At 48.4% G+C, this 15,046-nt stretch overlaps 1 protein-coding gene across 1 annotated transcript in view; it reads right to left on the bottom strand.

Moving 5' to 3' along the window:
• Positions 1-15,046, bottom strand: part of Abtb2 (ankyrin repeat and BTB domain containing 2) — a 161,931-nt gene that overhangs the window by 25,445 nt on the left and 121,440 nt on the right. Inside the window, exon 3 of the mRNA XM_027936622.2 lies at positions 10,759-10,972. Coding sequence (XP_027792423.2) covers positions 10,759-10,972 — 214 coding nt within the window. The remainder of the gene's footprint in view (positions 1-10,758; positions 10,973-15,046) is intronic.

The raw sequence follows: 15,046 nt of genomic DNA, 5'->3' as shown, positions 1-15,046 counted from the left end.
GACTTAGTCTTCCGACTTGTATGGGGCAAAAGTGCACCCATACAACTATTCTTTTTGCACTTTTGGCATGGTACTCAATAAATTAGACCTGGAACCCTTCATTATAAAACAGGTTTGTGTGACATGGTTCTGCCCCACTGCAGGCTTGTTTATAGTAGGCTGGGCTAAGCCAGGATCCTCAGTGGGTTGGACGTATTAAACACGACATGCACTTTCCACTTACAGCATTTGCAACTTACGGTGGGTTTATTGGGATGTACCCCATCTCACACTGAGGAAGATCTGGAATGTGTCACCCAACATGGACCACTCTTCAGAGGGAAGAGGGTTGCTACGACTATCAGCATCAGGACAACCAGGCAGGAGGTAGAACTGCTGTGTCAACACAGTGTTAGGTCACTTGGCTAAAGACCCTTTGCCCCCACGTCCCTCTGCCTGGCCCATGCTGCCCTCAGGCAGCGGGTGGTCCTGTCCCTCCCCCAAGCCAGCTCTGCAGGTCTCTGTTCTCTCCTCCAGCTCTGCACTCTGCCCCCACACAGTACTAACCCAATTTGTAATGCTTTCATTTGTTTCTGTGGGGTTTTGTCTGCTTTCTCCTTTGGACTATAATTTTTCTGAGGGCAGAGACTATTTTGCTCACTGGCGTCTCCCCATCCCTCAGCACAGGAACCCACCAGGAACTCAATTATTGAATACATAAGTAAGGCCAGGCACGTTTGCCATCCTGGAGGCCGAATCCTCTGGCTGCCAGCATGTTCTCAGGGCTCTGTTCTTACTCCAGAGCTCTCTTGTGAAGGGGAACTACTTTATCTCTGGTCCTGGAGGCTTGGGTAGACTTGGGTATTGGCAAATGATTTTCTTTTCTTTTCTTTTTCCCCTTAAAGTATATTTTTATTTGTAGATGGATACAATACCTTTATTTATTTATTTTTTATGTGGTGCTGAACCCAGCCCTCACACATGCTAGGCGAGGGCTCTACGACTGAGCTACAACCTCAGCCCTGGCAAATGATTTTCTTCAGATAAAATGAAAATAATTTCCAGATAAAAAGAGAACTGTTTCCCATGAGAGCTTCCCAATCAGGAACATGTGACAGCTCAGGGCTAGGCAGTCTTTGGGAAGGTGGCTGGGATGTTGGGGTGGAATTTTGCTGGGGAAGGAAAAAGGTAGATGTGGTTGTGCTAATCTCCATGAGACCTTAGGCCTTGGTGGAGGATACACAGCCATCTTTTCCTTGGTGGCTGGGACTGACTCTGGGTGGGTGAGATGGGCTACATTCCAGTGGGGAGTGCACGTGGGCCACTGCCCCTTTACCCTTTCCCATGCAGCAGGGAAGGCCGTGCCTGAGCCTTGCAAGGTGCAGGGCATCTGCCCCATTTCCCAGGCCACAACTTCCCAGCATGACTGCCTAGAGGGTGGGTGGCTGGTCCAGCAGGCCAGGGTATCACCACGTCCCACACACTGGATGGAACAGTGTAACAGCAGGCCTCCTCTACTTCCTGGGGAATGTGGCTCTCTTGGCTAATGGGTCACATCTCACCTACAGGGCCCCATGGCTGCCATATGTCAGAGACTTGTTTTCTTCTTCCTTGCTTGGGGTCTGTGGTAACTGACCAGAGACCACAGCTCTTTCACTATCTGGAAGCCAGAGAAGTGAGGGCCTCTAATCTACTCAAATACACTTCCCTTCCATGAGCACTTGCCTCTGCCAACAAGGCAACCTTGGGAGAACCCCAGGGTTCACCCGTCCTGCTTTGCTCATCTAGTGGGACAGGGATGGGGGTCTTTCTATTCAAATGCCAGGCTGTGGGACAGGGATGGGATCTTTTTGTCTAGGCTCTAGGAAAAGGTAATTCTGTTCAAATTCAGCCTAGTGTAATCTCACAGCACCTCTGTCTGAGGCTGAAAGATGACCAATGTTACATGAAAAGCTTCTGGAAACTTCTGAGAGGAAGCAAAAGCATGCAGCTCTTGAGGCTGAAAAGGATTATGCATGTAAGAAATTCTTAACAGGCAAATAGTGGCTTTGTTGATGGAGATGGGGCACTGGGAATGGGTATGTATCCGAAAAGACAAAGAACAGGCTCCTAGGGTGGGGCCTTGACTCTATTTTCTGCACCCACATCCCAACTACAGCCTCAGGTAAGGCTCCAGCATGGGCTTTTAAGCAGCACACCATCACTTCTGGGATTTGCTGAGGGCCTAGTACATGCCAAGAAAGCACGAGGCCATTTACTATATTATCTCTAATCCTTACAGCCACCCTGCAAGGGAGGTATATTATTAGTATGTATTGAACAAAAGTGAAAACTGACCAAGACTAGTTAGCTAGTCAATGGTGGTTTTTCTGCCCTTAATAAAAACAAAATGAGCACCCTAGGATCTGTCACGATACCAACCTGTGGAGGAAATGCCCCCCTGGCCAGCAGAGAACCAGAAGGAGGCATTATTGAGCACCTGTGCCTTGGGTTCATGTCACCAATCTGCCCAAACTTCAGCTTTTGTACTCAAAGCCTTATCAGGCCGCAAAGTTGGCTGGGACTGCAGGCTGGACCCCAAAGCTTCAGGGATGGACCCCAAGTTTAAGAAGGCTTAAGAGCTTCCTTCCAAACCTACCAATAGTAAGGAGCGTGGAGGGCGAGTCACAGCTATCAGAGGTGCTGGTGTTGGGGGAGGAGAGAACTCTGAAGAGCTGCTTGGCAGGCAAGTAGGAGCAGGCCAGAAAGCAGCCCAGCCTGGCTCCCGACAGGCCTCAGCTCCCATCCTGCTCCCATCCTCAGGGGCCAAAAAATCTCCAGCTCAGCCTCAGAAGCTGCCTTAAGAAAGCAAAATCAATTCGCTTTAGAGCTGGGATTTCCCTGCACCAAGGCGCTCTTAGAATCCTGGAGGACTGTGGACAAAGGGGATTGTTCCTGCCTGTGTTAGAAAAACACTCCAAACCAACACCAAGCCTGGGGCCCCGGCAGTTCCCAGTCGTCTTTTCTGTGAGGACTAGCGGGTACAACAATGGGACAGGAAGTTGTACGCACAGGGCAGCCCCCTGGGGGCACTTGTCCCGGGCTAGGATCCCATCTTGTCTTCGTGCTGTTATCTGGCACCGCCACTTCCTTTGTCTGCTCCAAATCCCTGGCTTGCTCCTTCCCTTATGCTGGGCAGATGCCCACACTCAGGCTGGCCACCCAGAGACAGCAAACTCAAATCTGACGGGAAAGAGGCCCTAAGTTGCTGGGCACTAGCTGCCCAGGGCACACTGGGAAGAGGAAGTGCTGACGGAGAGACCCAGTCCCTGAGTCTGGACCTCGCTCTCTGGGAGGGGAGGATTTACCACAGTGTGAAGTCACTGCATGAGCACAATCCAACATCCTGCCTGAGCTCAGCTGCCTCTTCCCTGCTGTGACCTTGGGCATGCATTGGACCCTCTGGGCCTCAGTTTGCTCATTCATAAATGGGAATGGAAGCAGCTTCCCTTAAGAGCTGTGGTGCGGATCAGCTAGGACGCTGTGTAATGTGCTTCACAGGCGCTAAAGCTTTGTCTTGATGCCTCTAGTCTGTGCAAAATAACCAGATCATATCACTCCCAGGTTGGTAATGGCAGCCCATTATGCATAGGCTGCATGGCCAAACCCGCGAGCACCAGCGACACGATACACCATTGACTACAGAGAGTACCTGATACTTGGTGTGCTTGGTGTTTGATCCCATGGCAGAGAAAATATCCAGGTTGTATAGTTCTTTGAAATCCTTGGGTGGTGGGTTTGTAGAAGTCTTTGTTCAAATCAATCTCTTGGGGACATCTGGTTTACCTCATTTTCTCTTACTCACCTGGCTCCTGGGCTACCAGGAACTTATCTGATCCGAGTTAAGGTGAAAATAAGGGCAGGGACCAAGGAGGGAGGTATATAAGTAAGAGAGAGAGAAAACATGCAATTCTGAGTAGATACAACTTTTAAATTCACCAATGTTTTTGGATTATTTGTGCATTAAACGTGATCTAGCTATTTTAGTCCTTCCATAGGTTTACGATAATAGTAATGATACTGATGTGAGCAGCTACCATATATGGGGAGCTTATTCTGTGACAAGCCCTTTTCATGTATTACCTCATCTGATCCCCACAAAATCCTTTGGAAGTAGGTCAAGTCATTTTCCGTTTCAAGCTGGGGAAATGGTAGCTTGGGAAATTAAATAACTTGCCCAAAGTCACATAACTAGTAAATGACAGAGCAGGGACCCCATATTATAGCCTAACTCTTAAGGAGCTGAACCATGAGTCTCTACCGCCTATTTTGTGAACTGAACAAAATACTGTGTGCCAGGGACTATTCTATGTGCTGAGGACCTCAGGAACAAAGCAGATCTGTGGTCTTTCCATTAAAGGGGTCGGGAAGGGATAGACAAGTAAACAATTACTTAAGCAAGGCAATTTCAGAGAGAAAACAAGAGGGTGAGGTGATAGGGAACAGCTGGGGTAGGCGGGACAGCTCCCTGGGTGCACTGCACACTACCAACAAGTCGGTTTGGGAGTTACTGGCTACGCCAGCCTGGGGAATACATGGAAGCAAGTTCTTAACTCACCCAATAGCTATTATTTCATTTACTTCCATTTTGGGTAAACAGATGGAAATTTAATGCACAGAAAGGGGGAGAGGAAGAGAAAAAAGAGCTTAACATTGCAAATCTTCTTGAAATGGTATTTAGGGGAATCACAAGTCAGTAGCATAAAGCCACCACTGCCATCATCTCTATTATTTGATAAGAAAACACTTTCGCAAGCTGAGCAAAAGATTAACGAGCCTGCTTCTTTAGACTGAACACACAGCCTATCGGTGGGTGCCTCTGATTTATGTAAAAAGCTCTTCGAGGGGAGCACTCCCCCTTGTGCATCTGGAAGGGAACAAAGAGGTGCCTGTCCTCACAATGGGGCGTCGCTTGTGTCGGGGCCACTTGCCCAGAACTTGGGGTTCCACCCAAAGAAGCAGGCTTGGATCTCTACTTTAATGGGGAAAAAACATCAAGGCTGACTTAATCAGCTCAAGAGTCAGAGGAGGAGGGGCTGGACTTGACCCTGAGACCCTAGCTCTGTGAGGATGCGCTTCTCCACTGGAAACCTCTGACCTGCAGCCTGACCTTGAACCATTTGCTCAACAACAATCAGTGCTGGCTTAGGGAAAGAACTAAGTTTTGTTTGTTTTGTTTTTGCAGTGCTGGGGACTGAACCCACTAAGTTACATCCCCAGTCTTTTTTATTTATTTTGAGATAGGGTCTCACCGAGTTGCTCAGGCTGGCTTTGAACTTGCCATCCTCCTGCCTCAGTCTCCTGAGTTGCTGGGATTACAGGTATGCATCAATGCACCTGGCTAAGTTTTGTGTTTCTGAAATGTGGATCCGTTTCTGTCATGAAACATGTGCTTTGAAATACTAGAAGTCCTTCTGTGACTTTTGCTGCTGAAGTCACCCTACCCATTTGAATCTCTTGTAGCTGTCCCTCAAGGCCCAGGTAGCCTGCTCCGCACCCCTCCCCCAACTACTCCAGCCTTTCCAAAGACCCTCCAGAATGTGGTGAAGGTGACGAGACTACCACAGAGACAGACTGTGCCAGATACTGTTCTAAGTGCTTCATGTACATTAATAATGAACGCTACCCCACCCCGATGAAGCTGGCACAACTGGGGCTTGGGACCTAAATGACATGCAGGAGGCTGGATAGTTCACAAGCGGCTGGGCTGGGATTTGGATCCAGCAGACTGAGGGCTGACCTACTAATGCTCTGTCCTGCAGCTGAGCTTCCTCTTTACATGGGCTGTGGTTTTGCTCACTTCTTATTTCTCTCTTGTTTTTCTTGCCCTCATTGGGCTACAGACTCAAACACTGACGCCAGTCTTTAAAATTCTCATTTATCCCTTCTCCACTGATCAACAGAAGTACAGGGAGAAATATGAGTTAATAAGTAAAGCACTTCCAGTGTGTCTGTCCTTAATGTGTGCTCTCTAATGGTGGCTGTGACTCACTGTTGTCATGGTGTTTATAATAGTGGTAACGCTATTCCTAGTTGTATCATTAATCATTATTATTAATGGTAGTGGTCATATCAGCAGTACTATTGGTAGTGGTATGAAGAATGGAAGTAGTAGTCTCACTGACCCAGATGTCACCTGAGAATCACGTTTTAAGAACTGCCACACTAAAGCTACATATCTATGGATGCTTGATATTAGTCAGATTGGACAATGCAAATCTGTGGAAAAAAGATGAACTTTACAACAAGAGTTCTGATTTGAACAAAACCCACATTTTAAAGTGAGGTATACAGCAAAATTTGGGCATTGAATGGATATTTGATGTTCATAAGCATTATTCTCTATTTGAGGTCTGATAATTGTTCTGACCTTTTAGTGAAACATTGAAATATTTATTTACAAAGGACATGAGTTCTGGTGCTTGCTTTCTGGATATATGCTATCATACATAGACACCACTGTCTGGAGAGTTGATAATATTAAGCAATTAGTGTTCATTTTGTGCTGGTGTGACAATGGTTACATTTTTAACCTTTATCTTTTAAAAATACAAACTAAAATATTTATAAACTAAATATGATGTTAGCATTCATTGCAGAATAACCTGAGGTTTGGGAAATGGCTGAATGAGATGATTATCTGTGAGTTGAAAACTGTTGAAAGTGGGTGATAGTAGACACACAGGTGTCTATTATAACTGCTTTATCCAATGTATGTTTGAAATTTTCCATAATAAAAAGTTTGAAAATAAATGCAGAGAGAGGCTATTCCGAATGTAAAATGGGTCATCTAAATTTATTTATGATCATTATAATAACAGGAGGAAGATGGCACTTTTTAAAGTGTCAGGCTCTGTATTGCCTCATTTAACCAAAGTAGCCACCCTGCTGTAGCCATTATTTTGCTGATGAGGAAATGGAGGCCCAGGAAGACAAGCTGAAGTGTCATGCTGCTAGGAGACAGCACACCTAGAACGACCCAAGGGCCTTGTGGAAGCTTCCATCACTGGGCGGCCTCCGAAGCCACAGGTAGGGGCTTCAGGTAGAGTGGGTGAAACCTACACTGCCTCCAAGGCTTCCAAACTCTGTTCACATACTTGCTGGAAACTTCTTGGCTAGCATGACAGGGATCAAGGCAGCTGAGAGGTGGACCAGACATACATTTATCTTCCCCCAGGATTCACCTGGACCACAACCTCAACTTCTGAGCGTGCCCCAGGAGCCCCAGCAAAAGAACTCTGTGGGAAATGGGGACTAAGATTAGTATCACAGCAGCTTCATGTCCCTCCTGAAGCTGCCTGGTGGTGCAGGGCCACATCACACTGCGATGGGCGCGTGTCTGGGTGGGTCTGGGTGGGGCTCTCCCTCAAGCACAAGGCACACAGTGACAAGGAGCTTCTGGACCCTCTACTGCCTCCTTCCCCGAGAGGCTCACACTCTTGGAAGAGGGAAGAGCGAGGAATAAAACCCAGCCATGAGAAAGAGCTGGACTGTGGGAGAGGGGACCTTCTTGGCCACAAGCTCAGAACTCTCCTCACTTTGGTCCTCAAATCCTGGCTCTCTGGAGCTTCATTCTCTGCCACACTGCCCCTTACCTCTCCTGGGTACCTGTTTCTTCTTGCCACATGGTCACTGCCTATGTGGCTCCCTCCGTCTAACATAAATCAGCTCATAATCATAGGAGTGAATACTTAGCAGGCTTGTGTCCCAGGACAGTTCTGAAAGTGTGCTCACTCATCTCCCCTCACCTCATGGGTGACAGTGAGAACTCCTGATAACGGTCCACAGAACCTGGGCCTTGACAGCTTTACTGACTGGCTGGAGGTTCAACGGAGCAGTAGGGTACAGTTTGAAGGCTGGCCTTGGGACAGCAGTTCCCTCCTCAGGCCTACTTCAGTTGGAGTCATGACACCAGGTAGTCATGACGCTAGGCTCCATCCCAGCCTGGGCTCTCCCAGCTTATGTCCTGGACACGGCAGGCCCCAGGCCTCCCTCCATAGAGGGTCATCATGCAGGACTGGGACAGGCTGGGGCTTAAGCAGGACAGGTCAGATGGTGGCCCACCACCATGGCCGCTCTTCCTGGCTGTCACTCCTTCAGCGCCCCTTGAAGCAGAGGACTGGTTCAGCTCCCATGTACCTCATTCCTGTACCTCTAGCCATGTGTCTCTCCCTTCTTGCTTCTCGATGACACTATCATCCAGGTATTTTTAGGATATCCTCCTTTTAGTATTGAAATTTTAAAAATTAGAATTTTTCTCCCTAATGGTGGTTCCAATTTTCTCTTGAGCCTAATACTCAACTGAAATGATTCATGGAAAAATACCTTTGCAAGCAGTTGACTTGTGCCGCAGACTGTGGCTTTAGATAATTTGGCATCTAAACACACACGTGTGTGTTACCACCAGAGCTCAGCTGTGACAACACATGCAGATAAGCCGCAGAGAAACCCGAGGCTGTGTGTCAGAGCCCTGGGGCTGGGAACTCCTGGGGGAAAGCCAGAAGCTGCTTCTACACAGAGACAGAGCCACGTCACGGCCTCAGGGCCAAGAGGCCCAGCCCCGGGCAGTAGGCCTGGAGAGAGCTCTTGTCCTCTTCTCCCAGCCACCTTTGCTTGGGTGGGTGCCCGGATCTGGGCCTCGCACCCTCGGGAACCTTACCAAACAGCAAGCAAGTCCCCTCTGCTGCTCCCCAGATGTCTGCCTTGCCCCTCTCCTTCCCAGCCAACTCCTCTGACCACAAGGCTGTCGCCTCAAAGCAGAAACAGCTGGAGCACAGAGCGCTCTGGCTCCCCCTCCCACTGGATGCTCCTTTCAGAATGCCTGGATCTTTCTGAAGCCTCTCATCCTATGTCAGGCCCCGAGTGTCCTCTGCGACCTTGCATTTACTTTCCAACTTCCAGAGAAACACAGTGATGACGGCATCATGATGACACTGGTAATAATAGTGCGGCAGCATTCACTGGGAATATATACCATGCACATATCACTTACCAGGCCACAGTTCTTTGTGGCCTCCCAGTGACAGATGGTTAGGTGGAGGTATGAGGAGCACGGTCTGTGTGGCCTTGGTCAGTTACTGAGTCTCTCCATGCCTCCATTTACTCATCTGTAAAATGGGGCTATGAAGAGCACGACTTTCCTGGTAGCGTACATACCTGTAAAGTGCCCCACACAGTGCTAGCACCTGGTAAAGCTCCATCAATGCTGCCATCTCTGGATAACCCTCCCACCTGCCTCCTTTACCACAGGGGAAGCTTGGAACCTGGCATAAAGGCCCCAGGGTCCCTGAATGCCAGAGCTACTGTTGGTGGCCAGGCCACCTGATTCCAAGGCCACTGCACTCCCAGCTTCTGGTGTTGCTGTCTGTCCACAGGCTGGCCACCACTTTTCCAGTGGCTATTTTTAATGAACCGCGAAGCAGGAACTGACCTTGGCCCCTGTATATTCTCTGTTCATTGGAGAGGTGCCTGGCTATGGAGCAGATGATGCCATGCAGTGCCACTCCAAGACCACGGGCAGCTGGGGCAAGGTCGCAGGCCACCTTCCTCCACATGGCCTCGCCTGGGCCCTACTGTGTGGTGAAATGGATGCAGACGGGGTTTCCTAAGCCGAGTGCTATCATCCCTGCTACCTGGACCATCAAGCACACAACCTCCGAGCCCCTGGGGGTATCCTGCCTTGAATGGCCACCTAGTGGCTTCCAGATGAGACTCATGCCAGCACATATAGGACTCAGGGTAATTATCAAAAAGCATATCCTCTAGGGAGAGGATTTTAAAACAGGTAGCCATCTAAGTGGACCAATTAGAAAAGGCGTCCTGTCCTCAGGCCGACATGGCCCTCCTGGGTCACCCTTGTACAATACACGACCTGTTTGTTCTTAGTGGTCCTGTCCTCAGCTGGGAAAGGGCCGGGGCCTTGTGGAGACGGCACTGGCAGGGAGACAGCAGACTTGGATGCTGGGCCTATTTAGGCACAAATCTGATGGAGATGAAAGAAATTCCAGGGCCCCAATGTTCTCATCTGTAAAATGAGCACACGGAGCAAAATGTGCCCAAGATCCCTAACAAAAATGATGACCAGCTTGACATCATCAGCATCAAAAGAGGTGACGGTACCAATGTCAGAGCCAGTTACCAATGAGCCACTGTCCTGGGTGCTTTTTCTTAAAGCATCAGCTCATCCAATCCTCAAGTAGAGAGAAGGATCTCATTTTATCTATCTATCTATCTATCTATTTATTTTATTCATTCATTCATTCATTTATGGCACTGGGATATGGCACCCAGTACCTCAGATGCCTCTGAGCTGCATCCTCACCCTGTTTTTTTTTTTTGAAACAGAATCTTAGTAAGTTGCCCAAACTTGAATTTGTGATCCTCCTGCCTCAGCCTCCCAATTAACTGAGATTACAAGCATATGCCACCAAGCAGAATATTTTGTTCTTAAAGGAGCAACTGAGTTTCAGAGAGCCCAGCTAGTGGGTACTAGAGGTGGCACATATAACACTGAGGCTAAAGCCCATGGTCTGAGCTTCACTGACCCCATGCTGTGACTGCCCTGGGGTTAAAAAAAAAAAAGAATCCCAGGCAGCCCCTGTAAACTCCCAGGCCACCTCCTCACAGTCAGGTGGCCTGCTCCAGGGCCCTTCTTGCCTTGCCAGTCAGCTGTCAGTCAGTTGGCCAATGCACATTTGTAAACACATCCTACTAGGAGGTCCATCCAAGGATGATCCCTACCGTTCATTGTTCAGGGTCATTCTTGGGGGATCCAGGTTGGGATTCTCCATGGACTCCATCTGTGGACACCGCAGGAAGTAGTAGAGTGTGTGGAGGGCATCCGGGGACCAGGTGATGGGCTGCGGCGGCTGGCGGGCCTGGCGGGCGGGGCTGGTGCCTGGACACAAGGGGTGGCGCCCCTGCATGTGGTGCATGGCTCGAGAGACCAGGTCACCTGGGGAGGGGGGGAGAGGGAGAGAAACCCAAGACAAAATGAGATCACAGCCCACATGTCCCAGGGATGCTTGTGCTTAAGAGAACCAGCTCCTTTCCCTTCCTGCATAATTACTATTTACCCCAGAGTCAACAGGCGGAGGTGGAAACTGTCACCTAGATGCACAATAGCAATTTAGTTTCCCTTTCATTTCCAGTCTTGCCTTAACAGCTAGTTAAACACTTGGCTGGGCTGGTCTCCTCCAGAATTTATGCTAATGTGGTTTCTTTTTCAACATCCCCACTCTCTCCACCACCCCAGGGGCCTTTACCTAGCTGTTTGACCAAGGGAATTTCCCTGGGTCTCTCCTCCCAGCCTCCAACAGCCAGTGACAAGCTCTGTGGAAATTCTCCCCTATGCTGTCATGTGCAAAGTCCCAGGACTTCAGAGCAGAGAGGTACTTTGACCTCGATCACTCAATGCCAATGGCCACCATCATCCAATAAGTGCCACTATGTGCCAAGGGTGCAGTTCCCTAGAAACATGATTTGATTCTTATGATGCTCAGGGGTCAAGTTTTATTCTCATTTTATAGATGAGGAAATTGAGGCTTATTTGATGAATAAATTCCCTGGCCCCATGCATTCTCCTGGTCACGGGGAAGCTGAGGGGCGCATAGGTGGGGTTTAACTAGTTGTGGTCATGGCTAATGAACAGAAGAGTCTATATTTGAATCCAGGTCTGTTTGACTCCAAAGTCCATGAACTTCACTGTGAACTGGGCTGAAACCTGCCCTATTGGAGTCTGTGGGGTCCCAGGCCCCCATATCCTGTGTTGCTTCTGTCCAAGTTGAATCTTTTCAACATCCCACCAGCCCTGGACAGGAAATGTCCCATCATTGTTTGAGGTCACAATGCTGAGAAAGGATGGGCTGAAATAGCCCCAGACACCTGCAGGCACCTCTGTTCTGGAAAAGTGGCGCCGCTGCATTCTCCTCAGGCCTGAGAACTCTGGGGGCTTCCCTTAGGGGTCATCATGTCCCCCTCCCATGGTGGGTCCTCACAGACCCTTCTATAGGAAGCCCTAGGACATGGCTTACCCTAGGGCGGCAGACATGAACAGGTTATAATTTGACAAGTGAAGTTTCTTTAAATGTACAGCAGAGCCAATCCATTCATTTATCCAATTAATCTTCATTATGCAGCTCTAGGAGTCTGGAGCTGCTTTGTAGTATCCCGGGAGCCCTGCACAGGGTCTCCTGCACACTAGGTGCTCGGCAAACGTTTGGAGAGTGAACAAAGAAAGCCTTGTGCATGCATCTCATTTGTAAAGACAACTCTGGTAAGGCATGACTTAAGCTTATTTACTGCCAAATTTTCCCAGGACAAGCACAGGGACGGTGTCTGGCTTCCAAACAGGTATGAGTGACACTCATAGAATTAGAGCTCTCTCCAGAGTCCTCCAGGTCCCCACTCTCCCCACACTGCTCATCCTGCAGTTGTAGTTAGCTGCTGGGGTGCTCCTGGTAAACCCCAAAACTGCGACAGCTGGGGGCAGCGAGGTGCTGACACCCAGCTTGTGTCCAGAGACTGAGTGTATGGGTCTGGGGCAGGACTCTAGCATTTGTAGTTTGTGAAAGGTCTCTGGATGATTCTAATGTCTAGTCAGGTTTGAAAGTCCTCAGAAAACTGATCAGAGCCTAGATTCCAGAGTCAGATAGGTGTGGCTTCAAATCAGGGCTCTGCTCCTCCCAGGCTGTGTGCCCTAGTATAATTGTGAGAGCCTCAGCTTCCTCATCGGTAAAATGGAAATGACAGTACCTACTCTGCCAATTTCTAGGATTCAAAGAAATAATAAATGTCAAACACTTCGCATTGCATTTGGCACAGAGTAAGTGCTTGGGGAGGTTGAATATAACACTAATATTATTCATTATTTATTAATTGCTATTATTCCTCTTTCTACAGTTACCTCCCGAGGAGCTCTTCCTTCCAGGACCACTGCCTGTGGCCAAACACTGCCCCATGATTCCCAGGACGGGAGGAGCCTGAGCCCTGACTTGCTAGATCCCAGCCCTGCCCTCAGGCTCCTGGGTGGCAGAAACCGGCATCCCAACCAGCAGGCCACTGGCCTCCCACAGCCAGTTGCACGGCTAAGCTGAAACCTGGCTCCTGTTTCTCCAGGTCTAAATGTCATAACATTTGGCAGGACCACAGGACCACAAGAGGGAGAAATCAGAGTCTGTGATACCATCAAAGAGACATGCTGTTGAAATATCATTCCAAAGGCTCAACAAGGTAGAAGTCATTATCATTAATTATTTTTATTGTTGTTTTATTGTTATTGGTGGAGAACCCTTTGGCAGCACATTTCTAGCCAGATTGCAGGAAAAGAAAAGGAAGCTGTCCCTAAAGACTTCCTAGTAGGGAAGCCAGGAACTAAGAGGTTCCCCAAAGCTTTAGGAGGACCGTGAAGGTGGCGGGAGCTGGAGGTTCCCGTCTTCTTCTATCCAAGTCCCCCTATGAATGGTTTTCTCTCCAAGTCCAAAAAGACTAGATGCCAAACATTAAGACCAAAAGCTTACACGGTTCTGTAGCCCATTTACGGCCAAAGACAGAAGCTTGCTCTGGTGATTTTTCTCCTTGGCTACCTTTTGTTTTCTAGGCTGTGTGACAGATAAACTCTCATTTAATCTCAAAACCACCTTGGAAGAGAGGCATTTCCATTTCACAGAGAAGGAAACAAGCTCACGGAGGGTCGGTGATCTGTGCCGGTTGTACAGCTAGTATGTGAATCAGCCTCCCATGCGTGTGCTCCAGACGGCTGTACCCTACTACTGAAAGTGGTCTGTGAATTGGAACAGGTCCCCAGACTGTTATTGGTTCACCAGTTAACTTCAGAAGTGGACAGTGAATTTAAAAAAAAAAAAAAAAAAAAAAAAAGCCCATAGCAATTTGACAAGAGTAATTTTATGTCTAATAATAATCTGAAAAAATTGGGCTTGCATTTCACATAGTCATAGTTTTGTCTATCTTATTTCATTTTTCTAGACATTCATTTTTATGGTACTTTACTAAGTTTCTATCTGTAAGGGAATGGCGGGGATGTCATCCTTGGCCCTTCCCCAGGGCTAGTTTATGAAGCCCTGGTCCTGCCGGGCTGGGCTCCTTCTGGAACACAGGTGGCTGCTTCCTTGTACTTGAGAATCCATTGATCCTAGGCTCAATGAAACCTTGGTCTGAAGCCCAGAAACACCCACCAGGCAGGGAAAAACAAGCCCTCAGCCCTTGTTAACCATGAAAGACTTGATTAGAGGTGCTATGGGTTTCACTCTGGTCTTTCCAACCCTCATTATGAGCCATCAAATAAAAACAGCAGGCGAGAGAGTCTGGAATTTAGCACTGTCTTCAAAAATAAGGCCTTTAACATCTGGCTGCCTTTAAAAAAGAAGTGCTTCGTTTTGTTTATTTCTTATTCCTTCCCTTTAAAATTTTCATGGGTACAGAGGGACAGAGCAAAAACATTAGGACCTGAGTTCTCGGTGTAGCTGGACCTTATACAAGAATGAAACCTCTTAACCTACCTGGCAGGCTGGTCTTGGCAGGGGGTAGAGAGTTAACGCATGTAAAAACCAGGGTAAACTTGAAGGTCCAAGGTGCTTGTTGCCAAGTATCACTAGCCTCATTAAGTTCTTTAGTCTCAGAGAGAAAAATTACAATATCTGCCTCTACCTCTGTCTCCTCCCTCCTCCACAGCAGGTTAGTAAAACTTCCAGTTTCAGAGGGAGGGACAGAGGGAACATGGTGCGTGACATAGCCTGTCTCTGAAGAGATGCTCTGCAGTGACCTGAGCAGTGGCGGGGCCGGGATGGGGACCACGCCGGGGTTTAGGAGATGGAGTTGGGTAGGATAGAACTCATTCCTTCTAGAGCACACCTGTGCACAAATGCATGCTCACCAATACACACATAAATCCTCAGGTGCAGTTCGCTGTGCCAGGGACTGTTCTATGCACTGGGGACAAAGCAGTGGACCAAAGAGAACAAGTCTCAGTCCTCATGGAGCTGACACTCTAGTCAGAGAGGAGAGATGAATG

The sequence above is a fragment of the Marmota flaviventris genome, chromosome 9 (assembly GCF_047511675.1).
Source record: "Marmota flaviventris isolate mMarFla1 chromosome 9, mMarFla1.hap1, whole genome shotgun sequence".
Classification (NCBI taxonomy): Eukaryota; Metazoa; Chordata; class Mammalia; order Rodentia; family Sciuridae; genus Marmota; species Marmota flaviventris.
Note: the sequence above shows the minus strand (reverse complement) of the source record. Positions and strands in the feature narration are given on the sequence as shown.